Here is a 22,445-nt window from a genome sequence, read left to right as displayed (position 1 = left end):
ACTAGCTTCTATAAAATATTCCAGTAGCTACTATGAATTATTAACTAACCTATATTAATTTTCCAGTAATTACTATGAATTATTAACTAACCTCTATAATTTTTTCAGTAACTAATAAGAATGATTAAATAACCTCTATTAATTTCCCTTAATTACTATGAATATTAACTAACCTCTATTAATTTTCCAGTAATTACTATGAATTATTAACTAACCTCTATAATTTTTTCAGTAACTACTAATAATGATTAAATAACCTCTATTAATTTTCCAGTAATTACTATGAATTATTAACTAACCTCTATTAATTTTCCAGTAAAGAATGAATCAGCCAATAACTACCATAAACTACAACATGCTATAAACTCCAATAACTACTATTCAGCAACTACTATATGGTTTCAGTAATTACTATGAATTATTAACCAACCTCTATGAATTTTTCAGTGAACACTATACATTATTTAGTAACTTGTATTAATTAATAACTAACCACTATGAATCATTCAGTAATTACTATAATTGTTCAGTATCTACTATGATATAGCCTTCATGTTTAAGTTATATGAATAGATGAGTAAGTAAATTAAATTAAATACTTCCAGTTGGCGTTATACAAGCGTAATCATGCTAGTTAGTGACTGGCTTCCGTTCACTTATATCCACATTAACATATTTGGCTGAGCTGCTTCTTTTAGCATGTGATTCTTCCACCTACTGACATATTTGCATATCTATAGCTCCCTCTCCTGGCAGATATTCCACATTACAGCAGCACGGCCCTTAAAATAAATGTGAACTGTGTGTCTGAGCCGCTGTGGTCTGCACAACCTCACAGTTTTCAGTTGAGAATATTAGTCACACTCATCTCCCCACGTAATATCGGCGTGTTTAGCTGTAACTGAGCTGTAACTTTGAATAAGTTCAAAACGTTTCAACAAACTTAGAAAAGAGCAGAAAACGTGCTTACTTGAAACACATTTATAATAGAAGCCAATGGGCCTTTGCTTCAACAGCTAGTTTAGGCTGAAAATTGCAAATATTTCTGTAAAGGACATGAGAATTCTCACACTATTGCATATCAAAACCAGAAACGAATCACTTTACACCATAAAAAGTAACACGCTGGACTTTTATTATGCAAAATCTATAATAACCGAACTCTTTCTAGGTTGTTAATACGTTATCATGATGCAAATTCTTGCTCTTTGATAAGACACGTAAAAGCACAGTAAGACATGAAGAGGCATGCAAAACCTAAACCCCACCACCACACAGCGCCATGTCATCATGGTGTGGTTTCCTGAGAAACATGTGGTGATGCAGAGAACTGAGGTGAGAGAAATAAGTGTAAGTGTAATGGGAAGGCCTGACAGGAAGGTTCCTAACAAATATATATATATAAGTGATGATTTAAAGTGTCATGTCATATATCGTTGTATCTTTTTTATACTGACATCATGCAAATGTGAAAAGGAGAACTTTATTTTTAATAGGGCTTTTCACAGGGTTTTTCCACAATGGCTAACACACACTTTATATTTCTGAGCTTCTTTTTCAAACATCTCTGAATGAGCACACAGTCCACCACAACCGCACTTCCAGAATAAAATGTGCAAAAACACCAGTAACTCATTTTAGCAGTAGGGGATTCCTCCCCACAAGAATACACTGTCAGTCATAGTGCAATCATTGTCAAACAACAAAAACTAGCATTATGCATATTTTATGTTAACCTATACTTTATCTTCCCTATTTAATCATGTTAAACTCCTAGGTCTCCCTTTGTCAACCACCCAGCATCAAAACTATAGCAACACCACTAAACACCTGCTGAAAAACGGCTAATATTCAAGCTGGTCAAGTTGGTCTAAGGCTGATTTAGCTGGTCGACCACCTTGGCCAAGTTGGTTTAGCTGGTGTATAAGATTTCAAGCTGGTAGACCAGCTTTGTTCAGCTCCTCAGTGCTGGATGACCTGTTTGACCAGCTAATCAGAGCTGGTAGGCCAGCTTGGCCTTTTGGCTAGGTTAAAGGATGACCAACTTTACCATCTAGAGGTAGTAGACCAGCTTTGTTAAGCATCTCAGAGCTGGATGACCAGCTTGGAAAGCTGGTTAGAACTGATAGACCAGCATGGTTCAGCATCTCAGAGCTAGATGACCAGCTTGGACAGCTGTTTAGAGCTGGTAGATCAGCTTTGTTTGGCTTACAGAGCTAGATAGTCTGCTTGGACAGCTGGCTAGAGGTAGTAGACCAGCTTTGTTAAGTTCCTTTGAGCTTAATGACTTGCTTGGTCAGCTGGTTAGAGCTGGTAGACCAGCTTTGTTCAGCTCATCAGAGCTGAATGATCTGCTTGGCCAGCTGGTTAGAGCTGGTAGACGAGCTTTGTTCAGCTCCTCAGTGCTGGATGACCTGTTTGACCAGCTAATCAGAGCTGGTCGGCCAGCTTGGCCTTTTGGTCAAAGCTGGCAGGCCTGTTTGGCTAGGTTAAAGGATGACCAACTTTACCATCTGGCTAGAGGTAGTAGACCAGCTTTGTTCAGCATCTCAGAGCTGGATGACCAGCTTGGACAGAGGGTTAGAGTTGGTAGATCAACTTTGTTTGGCTTACAGAGCTAAATGGCCTGCTTGGACAGCTGGTTAGAGCTGGTAGACCAGCTTTGTTCAGCATCTCAGAGCTGGATGACCAGCTTGGACAGCTGGTTAGAGTTGGTAGATCAACTTTGTTTGGCTTACAGAGCTAGATGGCCTGCTTGGACAGCTGGTTAGAGCTGGTAGACCAGCTTTGTTCAGTTCCTCAGAGCTGGATGACCTGCTTGGCCAGCTTGTTAGAGCCAGTAGACCAGCTTTGTTAAGTTCCTTTGAGCTTGATGACTTGCTTGGTCAGCTGGTTAGAGCTGGTAGACCAGCTTTGTTCAGCTCGTCAGAGCTGGATGACCTGCTTGGCCAGCTGGTTAGAGCCGGTAGACCAGCTTTGTCCAGCTCGTCAGAGCTGGATGACCTGCTTGGCCAGCTGGTTAGAGCCGGTAGACCAGCTTTGTTCAGCTCCCCAGAGCTGGATGACCGGCTTTCCAGAACTCAAATAAACAGAAATGTTCATGCACTAAAATTGACAAAAAAATATTCAACAAAACATGTAGTTTGACCACGGAGTGTTCAAACTTTTGCACAGACTGTGTACAGGTTACAGCTAATCAGGAAAATCTGGACACAGTGTATACATACATACATTATATTACATATAATGACTTTAATAAAATGGATTATTACAAAATGAACAAAAGCTGTGCAGTTTGTTTCTGCACTACTACCACGTTATCAACATGCCTGATCTTTGATTAGTCATCTGGCCTCAAATCACTCATGTAGCGATCAGTGATAAGACTACGTACATGCATGACAAGTTTATGTTAAGCAAAGTTTGAAGGCCTAAACATGAAAATAAAGGTTGAACAACCTCAGAACCAGTGGGACGACCCAAGAATCATTCTACTAAATTATGTTTAATCATTTTCATTATATCAAATAAAGTGTTAAACAATCCATTTCAAAATGTGTCTGTAGTGACAGTTCTGGTAGTAATTCACACTTCGAAATCTTGAAGAAAGCTTCCTAGAAGAGTGGAAGCTGTTACAGCTGCAAAAGGGGACCAACTCCATGTTGGATAATGTGGAGGTGTCCCAATACTTTTGTTCATGTAATGTATAAATCGAATGAAAATAGTGACAGGAGTCATCTTAACTGAAAACCACGGTCAATGATTGAAACTATTTGATTTTTGTACTGTTTATAGGTCAGTTGCTCTAGTGCAGGGGTCGCAACCAACATATTAAGAAGAGCCATTTTGTCCTTTCCACAAAAATCAAACCACCTGTCAAAGTCACAACATTTTATGGCCATTTTACCATCTTGGCCATAAATGTGTCTCAGTATGTGCTGATGTCCTAGTATAGGCTAAAAAATATAACAAACGAAAACGCAGACTTTGCTCTGTTTTAAGCTTTAGCTCAGCTACAGCCGTTTTTCTCGCATCTCCAGCAGGAAACTTTTCCTTGAAAGTAGAACAACTTCTTGTCAAATGTCTCTCGACGTTAATCTTTTAACGAGGTTGAAGTCACTTCTCATTCGCCAGCTTCTTGTTCGTATTTTCCTGTTCTACCTTAAATGGTGCCTGATATGCCAGGATGTAACAGCAGCACCATTTAAGGTGGAACTGGACAATTTGAACAAGAAGCTGACAAGCGAGAAACCGATTTCAGCCCAGTGACTTTTTAGTGTTTGACAGTTTCTCGCAGATGAAACGTATCAGAAAACCAGCTGGAGTGATTATGAACACAAATAAGTCCATTTGCATCAAAATTATTGATGTTTGTCTAAAACATTTGACACTATTGCTTTGTTAACTACTAGTTAGGCGAGATTTTGTTGTCTGTGTTGCTATGGTGACCAGCAGTCTGCGCTGATCTTCAGGGTTAAAGGGTGAATTAGAAGTTCTACATTAACTCCAGCGTTTACTGTTAAACTGTGTTGAAGGATCAGCAGAGCTTTATTTTACTGTAAGGGAGGATTATTTTATTATTACCTACTGATCTGATTCTGCTGTGGAGCCAAAACAGGGGAGTAAAAAAGCTGCATGTGGCTTTAGGGCCGCATGTTGCCGACCCCCGCCCTAATGCATGCTACTGCACTTGCTACTACTGTTAGATTTTGACATTTTTCCTTTGCATTTTAACACCTGGCTCTAAAAATTGAACTGAATTGAATCAAAAACTATATTGAACCTGTATATACAGTATATGCATTGATACACCCTCACACATGAGCATTCACTGAAAGGAAACGGTAAATGGTGGGGGGGTTGGTTTTTGATTTCCCCTCACATCCCTCCTCAGACTGACCCCTGTGCACATCTAGCAGGTTCTTGTTTCTTCGTTGTGGTTTTGGCTGATAAAAAACTTCAGATAAAGAAAAGAAGAAGAACGCTTGGGGAAAAACTGATGACTAAGCTTCATGTCGTGCCGGGAGACGTTAAAAGAAGAAGAGAGAACAGCAAGGCCTGCTCAGCCTGAGAATGGTTTCAGTTCCTGTTCAATGCCACAAAACCCTCAGCAGATCTTTGGATGATGCACCATCGTAGTAGAATTTGGTCTTTACCAGAACTTTTACCACAGCACAGCTATTGGTATGAAAGTGGAGGAGAAATATAAGCTTATCTGTAAAATAAGAAAGAACTAAAAGCCACATTGGCGTGATAAACGTATCATGTGACTGACAGGAAAGACGATGAGTTACAGTTGAAATGTTGTCTTTTAAACTGTATGAAATACTTCAACTCATTGGCCATTTTGTCAGAAGCGCATGCTTATATGTGCACTTTGTAGCTTCATAGTTACAGAATGTGCCAGCTGAGAGCAGCTCTGTGGTCAGAAACTGAGGAGCTAAGGGGTCAATATACTATGTTTTGGTGTTTTCCTTTCCCCTCCTGCGGTCTACTTAGAATTTGTGTGATTTTGTGAAATAAAAACAGTCATAATTCATTTTTACACAACCTCTCTGTATCCCTTACAGCTAAACAGGCTGTTTTTGTTACTGTGCCTTTAAAACTGATATATGTAAATGAGCTCTGATCTGATTGGTTGCCATGTATTGTGTATTTAAAAAGGTGTCTATAATGAAACAGTGAATGAAGGAGACTGGAGGTTGCAGATCATGGATATTTGCTTTTCAGAGTGTCGTTCAGAGCGGTTTGGCGTGAATTTCTCTGTTCTAAAGAAACTTACCGAGTCAGAACTGTCCACAGTGGTGGTGATAGGAACCAGACGTCCACCTCTAAAAGCTCCCTCTCAGAAAATTATGAAATAAAATGAAATGGTTATGAATTCACTGCCTGATGTCTGAGACACTGTTTTATGGTCAGAAATGTGTATAAAATGTATTTTTAAGTCCATTCATTGCAGAGAGGGACTTGCATAACATGCTTCTATCTCAGCCACTGAATTATGCCAAAGCTTTGGAAATTCGGTGGAGTTGCCCTTTACCTGTGCAGCTACAAGGTGGAAGAGGTAGGTAGGTGTGCCTAATAGATTGTGTACGCTACCCTTTTGTTCCACCTTGTAGGTGTTCAGTTAAAGGGGAACTCCACTGACTGGGCAGAGGTGGGCAGATAAATAGTGCTTTAACAGATGGGCTACTGCAGGGCTGATTAAAGCTGGCCAGTGAGGACCAGATAGTTACCCAAACCCAGCGGTCAGCAACCCAAATGTTAAGAAGAGCCAATTTTTTTCCTTTCAACAAAATTTTTTGGGAGCCGCAACATTTTATGCCCATTTTACCATCTTAAAAGAATTATTTTTATTTTTATTTTTAATTAAAAATCGAATTCAAAAGAGCCACATGCAGCTCCTGCCCTAACTCCACCCCGTCACACAATGAGAACTCACAAATCTTAAAAGTAAGCACCCTCATAATGAAGACGGGTGATCCAGTTTTAGAAATCAAGAAATGTTCCATTGTTGATGACTTGGCTTAACTGGTTTCCCCCTTCCCTCACATGTATCTAAAACTGGATCACCATCTGCCAAACCACTTTCATTAAATGGGCATTTCCTGTATTTTTATTTTATATATAAAACATTATATTCTTAAACATATTTTAGTCCCAAAATATTGTTTAATGCTTTAATGAAATAAAAATAAAAATAAATAAATAAATAAACCTACCTTCTTTATTTGTAGATTGACTTTTTGTCCCCCGGCCCACCACAAACATAGCACTTCTTTTAATATAGACATCATACATACATACTATCTGGCAGGTTGAACTAATAATAAAAATAAATCTTTATTTATGTAACACTTTTCATTTACAAAACTGAATGCAAGTACAACATCACAATTACAAACAATAGAAAATCAGCCACAATACTTCTAGGCCTAAGTTGGCCTTAACTAATATGTTTTTAATCTGGATTTAAAACATCTAAGAGCTTGCGTTCTTAATTCTGTTGAAGCTGTGTATGTAAAAGATGTTCCACCAACTGAGCTGTGAGAGCTCTTAGGAGTTTGCAGTAACATTTGTCTAAATGAGCTACAATGCATAATCAGATCAGTAATAAATGTGTGATGTAAGTCATTAGGAGCTTGAAATATCATAAGCAAGGCCTTAACTGATAGTATTTCTACATAATTTCTACATGAATTTCAACACTAATGGACTTCAATCCAGTAAGTAATGTGTTTACACTTAAATGTTTAATGTGAAACTGGCTGCCAAACCTACTTTTCTGAAGCAACAAATTATTATTATCTTCACAGCAGTTTAATGTTGTTTTTTGTTTTTATTTATTTACATTTGTTTTTATTTTAATGGATCAGGAGCTTTCACTTTATAGGTATCTTTCTTCTTTCTAAGTATGTGATTAGCACTGTGATGATAACGCTAATTTCAGCTAGTGATTTGCAGTCATGATAGCAGTAAGCTAACGGTGGTGTACATTCACATTCAAACTACGTTGAGTTTAAAACAGTACAGCTCAAGCTTAATCTGCCTCTCTCAGAAACTACCTCTCAACTGCTGCCAGTAAATAACAGTAAATTTAGTTTTTTACAGTGCAGGGCAACACATTACAGTAGTCAAACTGTGGTAAATAAGCACAATAAATTTGCTTATTCTCAGTTGCATCACTTGCTATGGAGCTCCAAACTACCTCAGCATGCAAATTAAATGCAAAACCTGAGAACCTGGGAGCTTCATGAAATGAATTTCCATGGCTGAGCAGCTGCACACAAGTCTAAGACCACTATGTACAATGCCAAACGTCGGCTGGAGTGGCATAAAGCCCACTGGACTCCAGGGCAGTGCTAACATGCTCTGTGGAGTGATGAATCACACTTCACTACCTGGCAGTCTGATAGACGAATCTGGGTTTAGCAGATGCCAGGAGAACGCTACCTACTAAAATGTATAGTGCCAACAGTAAAGTTTGGTGGAGGAGGGATAAAGGGCTGGGGCTGGTTTTCAGGCTTTTCATTTCCAGTGAAGGGTGATGTTAATGATCCAGCCTATAAACACATTATAGATTGTTACATGCTTCTAACTTTGTGCAGTAGTTTGGGGAAGTCACGTTAGAACATGACTGTGTCCCTGAGCTCCAGAGCCCTGACCGTCAACCCCACTGAACACCTTTGGGATGAACTGGAAAGTCAATCGTGAGCCAGGCCCTCTCTTCCAGTGCCTGACCTCACAAATGCTCTCACAAATGGGCACAAATTCCCACAGACACGCTCCAAAATCTTGAAAAAAACATCCCAGAAGAGTGGAAGCTGTTATAACTGCAAAGGGGGCACAACTCCATATTCATGTCCAAAAATGCTCATATAGTTGTGATGCTTGGGTGTCCACATACTTTTGGCCATATCATATATGTTTTTCAAATAATAAAACACAATCTTGGAGATATTACAAGTGATTAACTAGCATCCAAGTGTTTAACTGTAGCTTGTGTTTGCACTGCAAAAAAAAAACAAAAAACAGTGATTCATAATAGACTTAATAGTCTATGCATAATAGACTAAGCCATTACATCCAAACTTCATACTAACCATCTCTGACAAAATCCTCTCCCACAAGCCAAATGACATCACCACCATGCCACAGTCAAAGAAACCACTTCTTTGTCTGTATGTAGTTCACTGCCAGGCAGTGAAAGCCCACAGCCATATTACGACATTACATAACCAGGCAAAGAAAAACACAGTAGTTTGTATATCACCTATGAATTAGCAGTTTAGTTAATCAATGTACGAGCCAAACAGTCAACATATCAGCTACCCGACTGGCAAAAAAGGGTTCTACATAGTACCCACAAACCATATTGTAACAATGGTTGGCATATAGAACCATTTAAAAAATCTATACAACAGGTTTTCAATACACAATAACGAAGCCTTTAGCACCAAAGAACTACAAATGTTCTTTTTTTCCATTGCCCATTGGTCCAGTTCTGAAGGTTCTAGCTGTATGGTTTTTGGTACCTGCTCTTGATTAGCACCAACAGGACACAATAGTACTCAAGGGAGCGCTCCTGCGTGACACTTGCAGCTGAAGACAATAAGAACTTAGCATATACTTTACCCCTCCAAGCGAGGACAAAGTCACCACTATTTCATCGCCAAACGGACCTAAATGTAGGCTAGAACATGTTGATGTCTCAATTCGTCTGTTTTTCTGAAATAATTACTTCATGAAGCGGTCCCAAAGTTGATACAGCTAGTCAGGGAGCTAGGACTAATGTTATTAGCATTGGTGCTAGCCTCCATGATTGTTTTTGTTAATATTTTCACTGTCAAGAGAACAGCTTAAGTTTTGCTTGACTCTATAGACGATTCTGTGTAAATGTAGACATTTTAGTGAGCGTCTGCACAAAGAACAGTGCACTTGTCATTTCTTGTCAGCCAGTAAGTTAAGCTAACAAACAAGGAAGCTAATTAGCCAAATCCGATGCTTTAGACTGGCATTAAATGACCAAAAGACAGTTTTAAATCATTCGTTGTGGTTATTATGATGGTTTTAGCCGGTTTTAGGTGGGAAATAAAGCAGAACCAGATAAGTAAGTTCTGTTGGTTCTCTTGTTGGTCATTGCTTGCTTTTGAGTGTGCAGTGGAAAAATGGCTAAGTGTTAAGAGTACTATATCCAACCATTACCTACAGAGAACACTTGAAGACCCACTTTAAGAGTGTGTCTTACTACTTGCATCCATTTTCTTTTCACTTCTATGGACTGTAATCCACTGAAGCTTTCTTTTTTTTTATTATTATTATTATCAGTTGGCCCATTGAATAATGCACATCCAATAGCTTTTAGACCCCACCATACCTTCTGAAATCAAGGATATTCAATATGTATATATATATATCCCTATGTTCATAGGGAGTTTCCCCCCTTTGCTGCAGCAACAGACTCTACTCTTCAACTCTTCGATGACTTTACACTAGACGTTGGAATATTGCTGTGAGGATCTGATTGCATTCAGCCACAATGATGTTGGATGGTCAGCTCTGGAATTCCAACTCATCCCAAAGGTATTGGATGGAGCTCCATGACACCTGAGAACACAGTTCCACTTTATACGCTTTATACCCTATGCAAGCTACTATACAGGCAAAGCAAGCTACTTAAATAATACTGCTAATTTAAGTAATTTTGCACCATTACTTCATTAAATGTTTGTACAATGTAAAAGGCAGCTGCCACTGTAAAAATATAAAAAGCAAACTGTTTTTTTAAAACAGTGGTGTGACTGAGAGCAGTATGCTAATTTTACCTGAATTCCTGGAAATGGCTAAGCATATTTTAGGGACAGCTGCAGCGCCTCCCAGGCACCACAATTGTCTGTTGCTGGCCTTTTTTGTGTCTCTATTTTTGCCCTCTACCTCCACAGATGACCACTTATGTCCAACACTCATCAATCTTAGGCCATCACAGAGAAGTAGGAGGTGTTCTCGCTTTCCACGGAGCTGAAGGAGCCTGTTGTCCTGCGGCTTGACCCTTGACTCCGAGTCCACCTGGGCAGGCCAACGCACCCCAGCAGCGCCTTGCACATCTGAGCGAGCTCACGGCGGAACTTGACGCCCACAAAGCCGTAGAGCAGAGGGTTGAAGGCGCAGTGGGACAGTCCTAAACTCTCCGTCACCACAATGCCAATGTCCAACGCATGGTTCAAGCTGCAGGTTTGACTAATCAACCCCAGCTTTAGCAGACTGTCTGTCATCTTCAGGGCATTGTAGGGTGCCCAGCAGACCAGAAAGACCATCACCAGAGTTATGATGAGCCTGAGGGACCGTCTCTTCTGCCGCCGAGAGCTGGTGCTGCAAAGTGACCGAAAGATGCGGATGTAGCAGTACAGCATGACCAACAGGGGGAGCCCAAAACCCAAGATCAGGTTTAGCAGTTGCATGGCTAGCTGCCACTTGTCTGAACTTTCCGTGGAATACTGTATGAGGCACACTAATCGACCATGCCCTTGCAGCTGCACCACAGTCCGGAACTGGATGTCCACCGCGGACAAGCCCAAGCAGCAGACCCAGATCACTGCACAAGCCACCTGGGCCAGGCAGGTGTTGCGCCTCCAACCAGTTTGAACAGCATGGACAATGGCTAAGTAGCGGTCGAAGCTGATGCAGGCTAAGAAGAGCACGCCGCAGTAAATGTTCAGGGAAAATAGCGCCCCTGCCACCTTGCATACTCCAACACCAAACACCCACTCGTGGGTCCATTGGACAGCAAAGAAGGGCAGGATCAAGGCCAGGAGGAGGTCGGAGATGGACAGGTGCAGCAGGAAAGTGTCGGTGAGCGAAAAGGAGCAGGGGGAGTGGCGGGATCGTCGGTAGCGGCGGACCACGCACAGCACTAGTGTGTTCCCCACCAAAGCCAATATGAAGACCAGGATGTAGGCCACTGGAGCATAGAGTTGAGTAAATTGCCAAACCTCACTCAGGCTGCAGGGGGCAGCTGAATCTTCATATTCCGTGATATTTAAGTAGTCGTAATCGTCAGTGTTGGCAGTCATACCTGTAGAGAATCCCTAGGACAGAAAAAGAACAGTGTCTGGTTAAACTACAGAGGTTTCCTTAGGAACTTTGCTGTAAATATCATCAATTAGATAGTAGTTAAAACTAGTTTAGTGCATTAATTATGATCCTCAATTAGCAGCCAAAACATGTCAGACTCATGGCATTGGACTATACCCTGTTAGGTGTTTGCAAACCAAATTGTTCCCTAATCTGGGTTATCCCACAAGTCAGGGTCTTGTCCTGAGTCTTTATCAGAGAATTTTTAAATTTACTCTCGTTATTAGCTACAAATATTTTATCAAATTAGCTGCAGTCAGAACAAAACCTTGTGTCTCCAAAATGGTAACAAAAGGGGGAGGTAAAGACATGTGTTACTTTTTAATGGACTTTTCCCCAATTTTCTCCCAAATTTAGTGATATCCAGTTCTACCCACTAGTTAGGACTCCCCCAATAACAAGATACCACCAGTACTAAGAGGGTGAAGGCTAGCACAGGCTTCCTCCAAGATGCTTGCACTGACTAGCATAGTGCTGAATGATGAGGAAGGTGGGGACCATCCTACCCACCCAGAGAGTGAGGACAATTGTGCTGTATTGGACTTCCAGCCACAGATGGCTGTAGCATCACCAGGGATGGAACTCACAATGTCCTAGTGATAGGACCAACACTTAGAGAGTTGCCCCACTTAGGAACCCAAAAACATACTTTTAATGTAAGTCAGTGGATTCAGACTGTTTTCCAAGTCATTGTGGGCCCTTTCTTTTGGTCCATTCTTCATGAAATTTACACACAATGTAAAGAACAACAGGCATTTTCAAAATATGTCAAAAATGAAAATCGTCAAAAATGGAGATGCATGGTTTCTTCCTACAGCAGAAACCTTGTATCCTTCTATTTCATTTTTTTGTGCCAAAATTGCATGATGAATGAATCAACGTTGTACCAAAATTCCAGAAAGAATGGACAGAAATGGATAGAAATGCTCCAAATGCTTCAAAATAACTTGAAATAATCAATTTCTCTACACATTTGTTACATTATAAATTAAGGTTGTTTCCTTCTTCTGTGAAGTGACCTTTTTATTGTGCTCTGACGGCGATGCTCTACACATTATACATCGCCTTTAGAGTGTTTAGACTTTCTGGAACGTCTGAAGGATTTCATCACTGCACAGGAATTTGGAAAATTCAGTGTAATTCTTCTCTAAATCAAACATGCTGCTGGTGGAATTGACCAAATCCATGCAGTCGCTGGAGCTGCCTTGAGGAGAAGAGGAACTGAACCTGAGCTCTTAAAACAGATGTGTCAACAGCACATTTTGTCCATAAAAGGGGAATTCCACCAGTGTTTCAAAACATCCGTACAATTAAGTCAGTAAGATGATTAACACTAGCATTACCAGCATTTTCATACAACTCCTTCTTCTACCAGAGACTGCCAAATGGCAGTGCTGGGGTAATTTGCATCCCATTAGGCCACATGTACATGAGTACATGTCAATGATTGAGTTGTGACATTTTTTTTTTCAAAATCTGTGGAATTACAGCAATTTCCTGTCACTTTTAGCAGACACTTAACACAGTAGCACACAAAATGGACTCTAATAGATGTTACTAATATATTAAATTGCTTTCTTGGCTGATGTTTGGCACAGTGCAGTGGGTCACTCACACAGTCGTATGCAACATTATGGACACCTCCCCGTCCAAACATGTGCTCTGATGATTTTCAAAGTGCCATAACTTTCGCACAGGCCTCAATTTATGTTTACCTTTTCCCCCAGTATGTTACATTCAGCAAATAAACAGTAATAGTGCACTAAAATGTGCAGAGGTGTGTTCTCTGGAGAGGATGTGTGGCTTAATTTCACTTTGAAAATCAACAACACCACATCATTTGAAGGGGGTGCAAACTTTTGCACACAACTTCATAATTTTTGCTAATTTTACCCCCCAATAAATAAATAAATAAATAAAATCAGGGGAAAAAAAAGTCTCGGTGGCTCAACTGTATTTTGGAGTGAAACTTTTTTATTTATTTATTTATTTTTTGCTGAACTATTCCGTTAATGCTAATCCACAAACGTCTACAAAATAAAAGCCTGAAAGTTTGATAAAAGTCACGACTGCTCGAGTGAATGGATCGACACTTACATAGGCTTTAGTAGTCGTCATTGTGAAGATGGGTCATCCAAGCGCTCGCTGGATTTCACTCGTCTTGCCTCTCCTTTGGCTGTCCGGTAAGAAGTGGACACAGAGAGAGAGAGAGAGAGATGGAGAGAAAAAGGAGAAGTGAGGACCACAGCAATCGAATCCACAAACAAAGTGAAGGGAAGTGGTTCAACTTGTTTAAAGGGAAATTTGATTGCACACATCTTTTGGGGGAAAAAAGAGACAGAAACCAAAAGCCAAGGAATCAAAGCAAAACAACAGCAAACAAATAAATAAACGCACCATCCTTAATAAATCCATTTTAATAGCAGTAACTCACTTTATAGAAGCTGGAGAAAACATTCTTTACATTAATGTACATTAACTGAACTTGATTTAAAGGGCCCATATCATAAAAAAAGACATTTTCATTCCGTTTTTTATTTTAGTTTATAAAATAAAGGGGGTCTTTGAAGTATGTAAACATTGATGTTGAGTGTGTTGAGGCTTCAAAACCTGCCATACAGTCCATGCAAAAACAAAGCTGCCTTTGTTTTGCTGTGACATCACAAACCAGCACATCTACATGTACACAACTATACAGCCTACAGCAGTTTACGGTTCACTGGAGTTCTAACGAGTGGGCTGCTTTTTGAACGAGGCACAGCCAATCAGAGGAGAGCTTTTTGCATCCTGCGGTCCTGAAGGTGCAGATTAATTTAATTAAGGGATAAATTGAAGGATAGGTCTGGAAACAGTCATGTAAACATGAATTATGAAACATGAATTTAAGCTACATAAAACAACACAAAAGTGCGTCTCAAGGAAAAATTTGTGAATATAAGATTACAGAATATGGGTGCTATAAATTAAAGTCATTCCGGACCATTTCTATTGGTCCGTTCATCAGGAGGTGTTCATACAGAGTAAAGGGAAGCCGGGTTTTAACTGTCAGGAGTTTTCTTGTAACAACAATAATAATTTGAAAAGTTCATCCAGCGTTTCTTATGAAATGAGGGGTATTAATAGGGAGTTTGTTCCGCCTTTGCTGCAGTAACAGCCTCTCATTTCTCGGAAGGCTTTACACTAGAAGTTGGAACATTGCCGTAAGGATTTGATTGAGCATTAGTGAGGTCAGATACTGATGTGGGATCTCCAACTCATCCCAAAGTTACTGCATGGAGCTCCATCACTCCAGAGAACTCAGCTTCACTGTTCCACAGCCCAGGCCTGGGGGGCTTTATACCTCTCTGGCCCACGCTTGGCATGGGATATGGCTCATGTGTGGCTCCTCCAGAGCGCCCCATTCTACTGGTCAGATAATGCAAGCTGTGGGCACTCGTACACCTTAAAGCAGTGAATTCACTAATTAGAAGAGCTGTCTAGATACTTTTGGATAGATATACTGTTAAAAAACATGGTTCTTTAGAAATGATTCTATTTAGAACCATAAGTTACAATGGAAGAACGTGTTCTATCTGGTTCTTTTTTAAAATGGCTCTACACACTTAAAAATGCTGATTCTTCAAGGGTTCTTTAGTAAACAAAATGGTTCTCTATAGAGCCATGATTACTCAAAGAACAATGTGCAAGATTAAATGGTTCTTGGCATGGTGAAATAGTTCTTCAGATTGGTGGAGAACGTGTTGTATCTGGTTCTAAATAGAACCTTTTCGAACATGGTTCTGTACAGCACCAAAAAGTGTTCTTCTATTGGTGCGAGCTTACATTAGCAGAACCCTTTTTTGGTGCTACCTACACTCTTAAAAATGATGGTCCTCAAGAGTTCGTTAGTGAAGAAAGCCACGAGCACTCAAACAACCCTTTGCATGATTAAGGTTCTTTGCATTGTGAAAGGGTTCTTCAGACGGATGGAGAATGTGCCATAGATGGTCCTATATAGAACCTTTTAAAACTGGTTCTATATAGCACCACAAATGTTTTTTCTGTGGTTACAAGCTTGACATCGTCACAGTAGAAGAACCATTTTTGGTGCTGTATAGAACCATCTACAGCACATTCGCCACCAATCTAAAGAAAATGATGCTAAGAAATCTTTAATCAAGCAAAAGGTTCTTTGAGTGTTCTTGGCTCTATATAGAACTATTTTCTTTACTAAAGAGCCCCTGAAGAACCATAATTTTTAAGTGTATATAGAACCGTATACAACACTGTGGGCACTCGTACGCCACTGTCAGCAGTGGGGGCACCTTAAAGCAGTGAACTCACTAATTAGAAGAGCTGTCTGGACACTAATGGACACATAGCGTAGGTGACCCAACAGTCAGTTAACGGTTATTACATATTCAACTATGCAAGCACCATTCCTCATTCCGTCTGGATACTTTTGGACAATATATAGCTGCCGTTTTAAAAACACGCTTCTGTATGTCGGCTATAAGGACACCTTACCAGTCTATGCCGAATGGCAGACAGCATATTGGGAACCGGGCCTAGATAAAGGAAATGAAAGAGCTGAAGGACAGAAAGAGCTTGGTTTGATGACTTTCACAACTGAAGTCGTACTTCTGTCGTGACTGTTTGACCACAAGCTGTTTATAATTGGAGATTCAAATTTTCAGTCAATACAGGAAAGCAAGCCACAGCATCACACCTTCTGTTTTTCGGTAAATAACTGTAAAGGTATTTGTGCAACATTCATGTCTTTTTAAATGGCCTTAAATGGCCAGGGCGTGCCAAAGGGCCCAAAGCTTTATTACGCACTTCAAAAGAACAGCTCAGCCGGTTTGCATTGAAGTTCCTGCAGTTACCGAATAATAAGCCTTAGTATGTAATAAGCCTGGGATTTTAAGGGGTTAATGACTGGGGGCTAGTTATAAAAGTAAATCAATACTGGTAAATCAACACAAAACACTATTCATCAGAATCAGACAACAAGAACACGTAAAAATGTGTGCATCGAATTAAGGCCTCGTCCACATTTATGTAGATTTTATTTCAAGAAAACTGTTTTTTTGGAGTATTTTAAGAAAACAATGCTTCGTCCATACCGATGGCATTTTCAGAAATCCCACAAATCACAAAATTGCTCACTTGAGCATGGCAGTCCAGCAGGGGGTGAGAAAGTCAGCCCCGATTTACACTCAAAATAGGCTTAATAGACTTTCACAGACCAGCGAGGCCTCCACAATTGGAAATCTCACACAGATTCAAAGTCCAATTCCTGCCAAAAAATAAAAGCTGAAATTGGAGTACTTGCTGCAGTGTGGTTGTTTGCATTGCCATGGCTACACCACCACCTCTAAAACTCTGAATTTGAATGAATGAGCAGGGCTTTTTTCATCTTTTGTAACGTATCTTTTAGATCATTGCGATATTTTAAATATTTGCAAGTCGACAGTCCGTTTATAAGAACTGAGAGCAACAGATTCTGCGCACAAAAGTAAAATTCAACTGCAAACTTATCAACCTCCGAACTGCAGAGTAGACAGAAATGCACCTAGCTGTCGCTCATATTTCACAGTTCTGCATATTCGGGAAGTGAAAACAGAAGTAGGCATACGCAAGTTAGCAGCGTGACGTCAGCGTTTTTCAGCTTTTGAAAATGTCCACAAAAGAGAGATTTCACAATTCTTTATTTTCAATCACACAAAATGTTGTTTTAGTGAAAATGAGTGAAAATAAATAGGAAATTTGTGTTTGACTACAAAGTAGAGCAGCAAATATGAGCACCATAAAATCAAATATATTTTTAATGTTATGATAGCCTATTTTGCATAGCTGTTTTGAATTTCTATCACTATTTACATCAAGGGTTTTAGTTGTATCAGCATGTTAAAACTAACCACCCCATGTAGAGGCTGTAATCTAGCCTGTGAATGATAGTAACATAGATGTGATTTTTATCACTGTGACATGCAGCTTCTTCAGGGTGAATCTTGAGAATTATCTGATTGCTGATAAGCTTGCTGTGGGCATATGAAAAAATAACTAAAAGCACGTTCTACTTTTAACAAATAAAAAAAAATGCTACATTTTATCCTACTTTAGGGTTTGTCCCACTCACCCGTAAAATAGATTTTGTTCATGTTTCATACATACTGACAGTAACATATTGAATTTAATTGATTCACATGAAAGGAATTTCCACATCATCTGCATTTTGTCTTTCAGTTCAATGATTGTGTTATTTTATCTGTGATATATAATCGTGATATATTTTTTTTTCCATTGGAAATGATGACATACAGTGTGCAAAAGGTTGTGCACCCCATTCACATGACTTTTTTAAATTTTTTTTATTTCTAAGTGAAAATAGAGCACATTTTAATGCACAATCACGCTTTATTTGCTGATTTTAATGCATTGGAAATTGCTTGGCCAAGAAAACATGGCCACTGCAAAAGTTATGACACCTTTTAGATTTTTCTGAAAAGTTTACAAAGAAAATTTGCACTAAAATTTGCTATTTTATATAGAAGTCTCGCTTAGAAATTTAACAAAACGTCATTTGCCTGGGGGCGTACAAACTTTTGCATATGTACATATTTTTTGCAGTTCTAATTTGTTGCACATATCCCAAAAAGATGGGCTCCATACAAGGGCAGCTAAATACTGGAAATGCTAAATGCAATCACACTTAAATTCAGCTCTCCAAAATATGAAGCACTCATAGTTAAAGACACTAATTACTCACTCTTATCTTTCCTTCAATCTGCAAAAAGATCTTGTTTTTCGATTTTGAGGTGCTTGGTAACTTCAGATTTCCAAAAAACAATTCCTTGTTTGCACCATGTAAATGATGTGAAAGGAGAAAAAGCCAAAATAGTCCATTACCTTTGTATTGTCTCCAGAGAGGGTCTCGCTGTGATGGGGAGCTGATAAGGTCTGAAAGGCTTCAGGAAATGAGTCTATTTTACCTCTTCCTGAAATGTAAGAAACCGAAGACGCTGAGCTTTGTCAAAAAAGATTATGAATAGAATTTTAAAGTATATATATATATATAGGATGCACGTTAAAATGTTATAGTCTACAAATCAAAATGTAAACGTATTGTTTATTGCTATTTCAGGTGCAAAGGTTTGTTGTGGTAAACAAACTGCAAATGATATTAAAGAATAAACTGCAAATTAGCTATTCATAATCATTTTTGACCTATAATTATGAATAGTCATTTGGTCAGTGGAATTTTTTTTTTTAAATATGAGGCACACTGGATGTTACTATAACCCTGCTTCTAAAGAAGTTGGGACACTGCGCAAAAACAGAATGTTTCATCAGAATTGATGTGCAATCATTTTAACCCTGTATTTGACTGAAAATAGTATAAAGACAATATCTCAAATGTTGAAAATGGAAAATTTGACTGTTTTATGAAACATATATGCCCATTTTGAATTTGATGCAGGCAAAACGTTTTTAAAAAATTGGGACAGCAGCAACAAAAAACTGATAAAAGTTATAGAACGCTAAAAAGTGACTATAAAATGAGCTTCTCAGAGAGTCTTTTAGCAGTAAAGATGAGGAGGGGTTCACCACTCTGTGAAAGACTGTACGTTCAAATAGTGCTACAATTCAAGAAGAACGTTTCTCAGTGTAGAATAACAAAGAACTTGGGGATTCCATCATCTACAGCAAATAATATCATAACCCTGTTCTCGTGGGACTAAGCCAAAAACCAATACTGGCTGGCTGTGATCTTTGGGCCCTCAAGTGGCACTGCATTAAAACCAGTGTCTATAGTGGAAATCATTACATGGGCTCAGAAACACTTCTGCAAACCACAGTCTGTAAACACAGTTCATTGTTGCATCCACAAATGCAAGTTAAAACTCTACCATGGAAAGAAGAAACCAAATAAACAGGATCCAGAAACACTGCCACCTTCTCTGGGCCCAAGCTCATTTAAGATGGACTGAAGTGATGTGGAAAAGTGTCCTGTGGTTGGATGAATCTTTATGGAAACCATGGATTCCACGTCTTCTGGGTTAAAGAGAAGAGGGACCATCCTGCTTGTTATCAGAGCACAATACAGGGGTGCATTGATGCATATGGCATGGGTGAGATGCACATGTGGGAAGGCACCATTAATGCCAAATGACACAATAAATACAGATTTTGGAGCAACATATGCTGCCATCCAGATGACGTCTTTTTCAAGGAAGACCTTGCTTATTTCTGCAAGACAATATCAAACCACAGTCTGCACATGTTACAACAGCATGACTCTGTAGTAATCTGTCTGTCGCCACTGAAACATTTGGTGCACTATGAAACAAAAAAGGAGACCCTGAACTGTTGAGCAGCTGATATCCGATGACGCAAGAATGGAAAAATATTTCACTTTCAAAACTACAACAGTTGGTCTCCTCAGTTCCCAAACGCTTAAAGTGGTATACATGCCCCTATCCCACCCTTTTTAAAATATGTCGCTGACATCAAATTCCAAATAGGCCTATATTTTGTCTCTGTACTATTTATACGATTTTCACGTCATCGCATTCAGTCTTTATTTATGTTTTGCACAGCATCCCAACCTTTTTGCGTTGTATTATTATAAATAGATTTTTGACGCTATACAGCTTCTTCAGTTATAATGGACTCATTTATCTGTTTATCATTGGAAATGGTTTTAAAGCTTATTGAAAACAGTCTGAATGACAATAGAGGCTTACAAATATTAGCATAAAGCATAGAGAATATTTCGTTATCCTTCTAAAACATTTTCACATGCAAAGTTCTTGCTACACGTAAACAACTATGGTAGCTTACAAAGGATATTTTAGTCCATTAAAGCCAGTATAGCAGTACATGCTGTTTACCAGTTATACTCAAAAACAATGAAAGTAGCTCAGAGTTTAATTCAACTTCATTATATATTTTAAATGATATATAATGCTAATTTGTTTAGCTTTGGCCAGTATGTACATCCACACGGAAAGTTATTACATAAAATTATTATGTATACACTGTTGGATGTTGGAGACATTGATTGGTCATCCATTTCCAGTCTATTTATGGGCCTGTTTGAAAGGCAATGTTATGACGATTTTACCATCCTACTCATTCTATATAAACACTGAGAAGACATGTGTGGGTTTACTGGTAAGTGTTGGACAGTAAATAAAATGGCTATATTAGTGTTGTAGTCATGGTGACCCCTGGTTCCCATCACCACCACTGTTAAGACATCTGAGTCTCTACAATCAACCATTTCACACCAAGCCCCCCAGAATGAGTTGTAGTGAAAAATGTAAGTATTCAGAAATGCACTTATACAGTAATCTGGACTTCTATGCTGTAGTAACGTTATTTAGCACAGAGTGGCACTGTTACCTTCCTCATCTACAGTGAACGCAATATAAATACATTTTTTTAAGGTGGACCTGCACAGCACTCTGGTCTACAGATACAGAGCCATTAGCGTGCTATGTTCTTAGCTCAGAAACCACATAAGTCAGCTTGAGTTTACTTAACATCTCGGCACAGACTGAGGCAAGTGTGCGGTTAGCTTGACGCTAATTGGTGACCTGTATAACTTGTTAGCTACGTCAGCCTCGTAGCTCCAGTGAGAATCTAAAGAGGTGAACTTCAGAGCCTCAGACTCTTTTACTTGTTCGTTTCCAGTTGGATTATTATGGCAAATCTATAAAATAAAAGAAAGTACACCCTTAATTTATTGTCATGTTACTCATTTGACAAAAGCAACCAAACATGTTACCCTGTTCTTCAGTGGTCAGGACCCCCATGGACCCTCACAGAGCAGGTACTATTTGGGTGGTGGGTCATTCTCAGCGCTGCAGTAACACTGACATGGTGGTGGTGTGTTAGTGTGTGTTGCGCCGGTCTGAGTGGATCAGCCACAGCAGTGCTGCTGGAGTTTTTAAACAGTGTGTCCACTCACTGTCCACTCTATTAGACGATCCTACCTTGTCGGTCCACCTTGTAGATGTAAAGTCAGAGACGACAGCTCATCTGCTGCTCCACAGTTTGTGAAGGTCATCCTCTAGTCCTTCATCAGTGGTCACAGGACGCTGCCCACAGGACACGGTTGGCTGGATATTTTTGATTGGTGGACTGTTCTCAGTCCAGCAGCAACACTGAAGTGTTTAAACACTCCAGCAGCACTGCTGCGTCTGATGCACTCGTACCAGCACAACACACACTAATACACCACTACCATGTCAGTGTTACAGCAGTGCTAAAAATGATCCACCACCCAAATAGTACCTGCTCTGTGAGGGTCCATGGGGGTCCTGACCACTGAAGAACAGGGTAACAGAGTATCAGAGAAACAGATGGACTACAGTCTGTAACTGTAGAACTACAGAGTGCAGCTATACAGTAAGTGGAGCTGATAAACTGGACAGTGAGCGTAGAAACGAGGAGGCGGTCCGAATGTCACACCTGACTGGTGTAGTTTCTGCAGCACAAACTGCACAAGATGACCAACTGAATAACAGCAAATATATTCTTTTAATTGTGTCATATAGATCAAATTTAGAGCATATTTTTGGTCGAGCACCAGCAACCGGATAGGTTAAAATGCGAATTGGTAAACCAATCATGAAGAGGAAGAAATCAAGCAAGTTATTATTACTGCTTTAGTTTGTCCTACACACAGATGCTAAGCTTCTCATGGTGGTAAATGTGAGAGTAGCAGAGTGACTGTACCCCCTGCAAAATTTCTGACCAATAACTAAAACACCCATGTGTTATTGGGTCTACTTTAGTCATTGGGTCGTGAAAACAACTGAACC

At 39.5% G+C, this 22,445-nt stretch overlaps 1 protein-coding gene across 1 annotated transcript; it reads right to left on the bottom strand.

Moving 5' to 3' along the window:
* Positions 1-6,818: 6,818 nt before the first annotated feature.
* cxcr3.2 (chemokine (C-X-C motif) receptor 3, tandem duplicate 2) lies at positions 6,819-18,574 on the bottom strand. Its single transcript, XM_017706088.2, has 3 exons — positions 18,523-18,574; positions 13,729-13,807; positions 6,819-11,585 (listed from the first exon to the last, which is right to left on the bottom strand). The coding sequence occupies exons 2-3, from the start codon at positions 13,747-13,749 to the stop codon at positions 10,473-10,475; spliced, it is 1,134 nt and encodes a 377-aa protein (XP_017561577.1). The 5' UTR covers positions 13,750-13,807; positions 18,523-18,574; the 3' UTR covers positions 6,819-10,472.
* Positions 18,575-22,445: the final 3,871 nt, after the last annotated feature.

Source organism: Pygocentrus nattereri, chromosome 3, assembly GCF_015220715.1.
Source record: "Pygocentrus nattereri isolate fPygNat1 chromosome 3, fPygNat1.pri, whole genome shotgun sequence".
NCBI classification, from domain to species: Eukaryota; Metazoa; Chordata; class Actinopteri; order Characiformes; family Serrasalmidae; genus Pygocentrus; species Pygocentrus nattereri.
Note: the sequence above shows the minus strand (reverse complement) of the source record. Positions and strands in the feature narration are given on the sequence as shown.

Coding starts and splice junctions, on each gene's coding strand:
- cxcr3.2 (XM_017706088.2), bottom strand. CDS start 13,749: ATGACGACTACTAAAGCCTAT. Junction 11,586..13,728: donor TGACGACTACTAAAGCCTAT/GTAAGTGTCGAT, acceptor TTTCTGTCCTAG/GGATTCTCTACAGGTATGAC.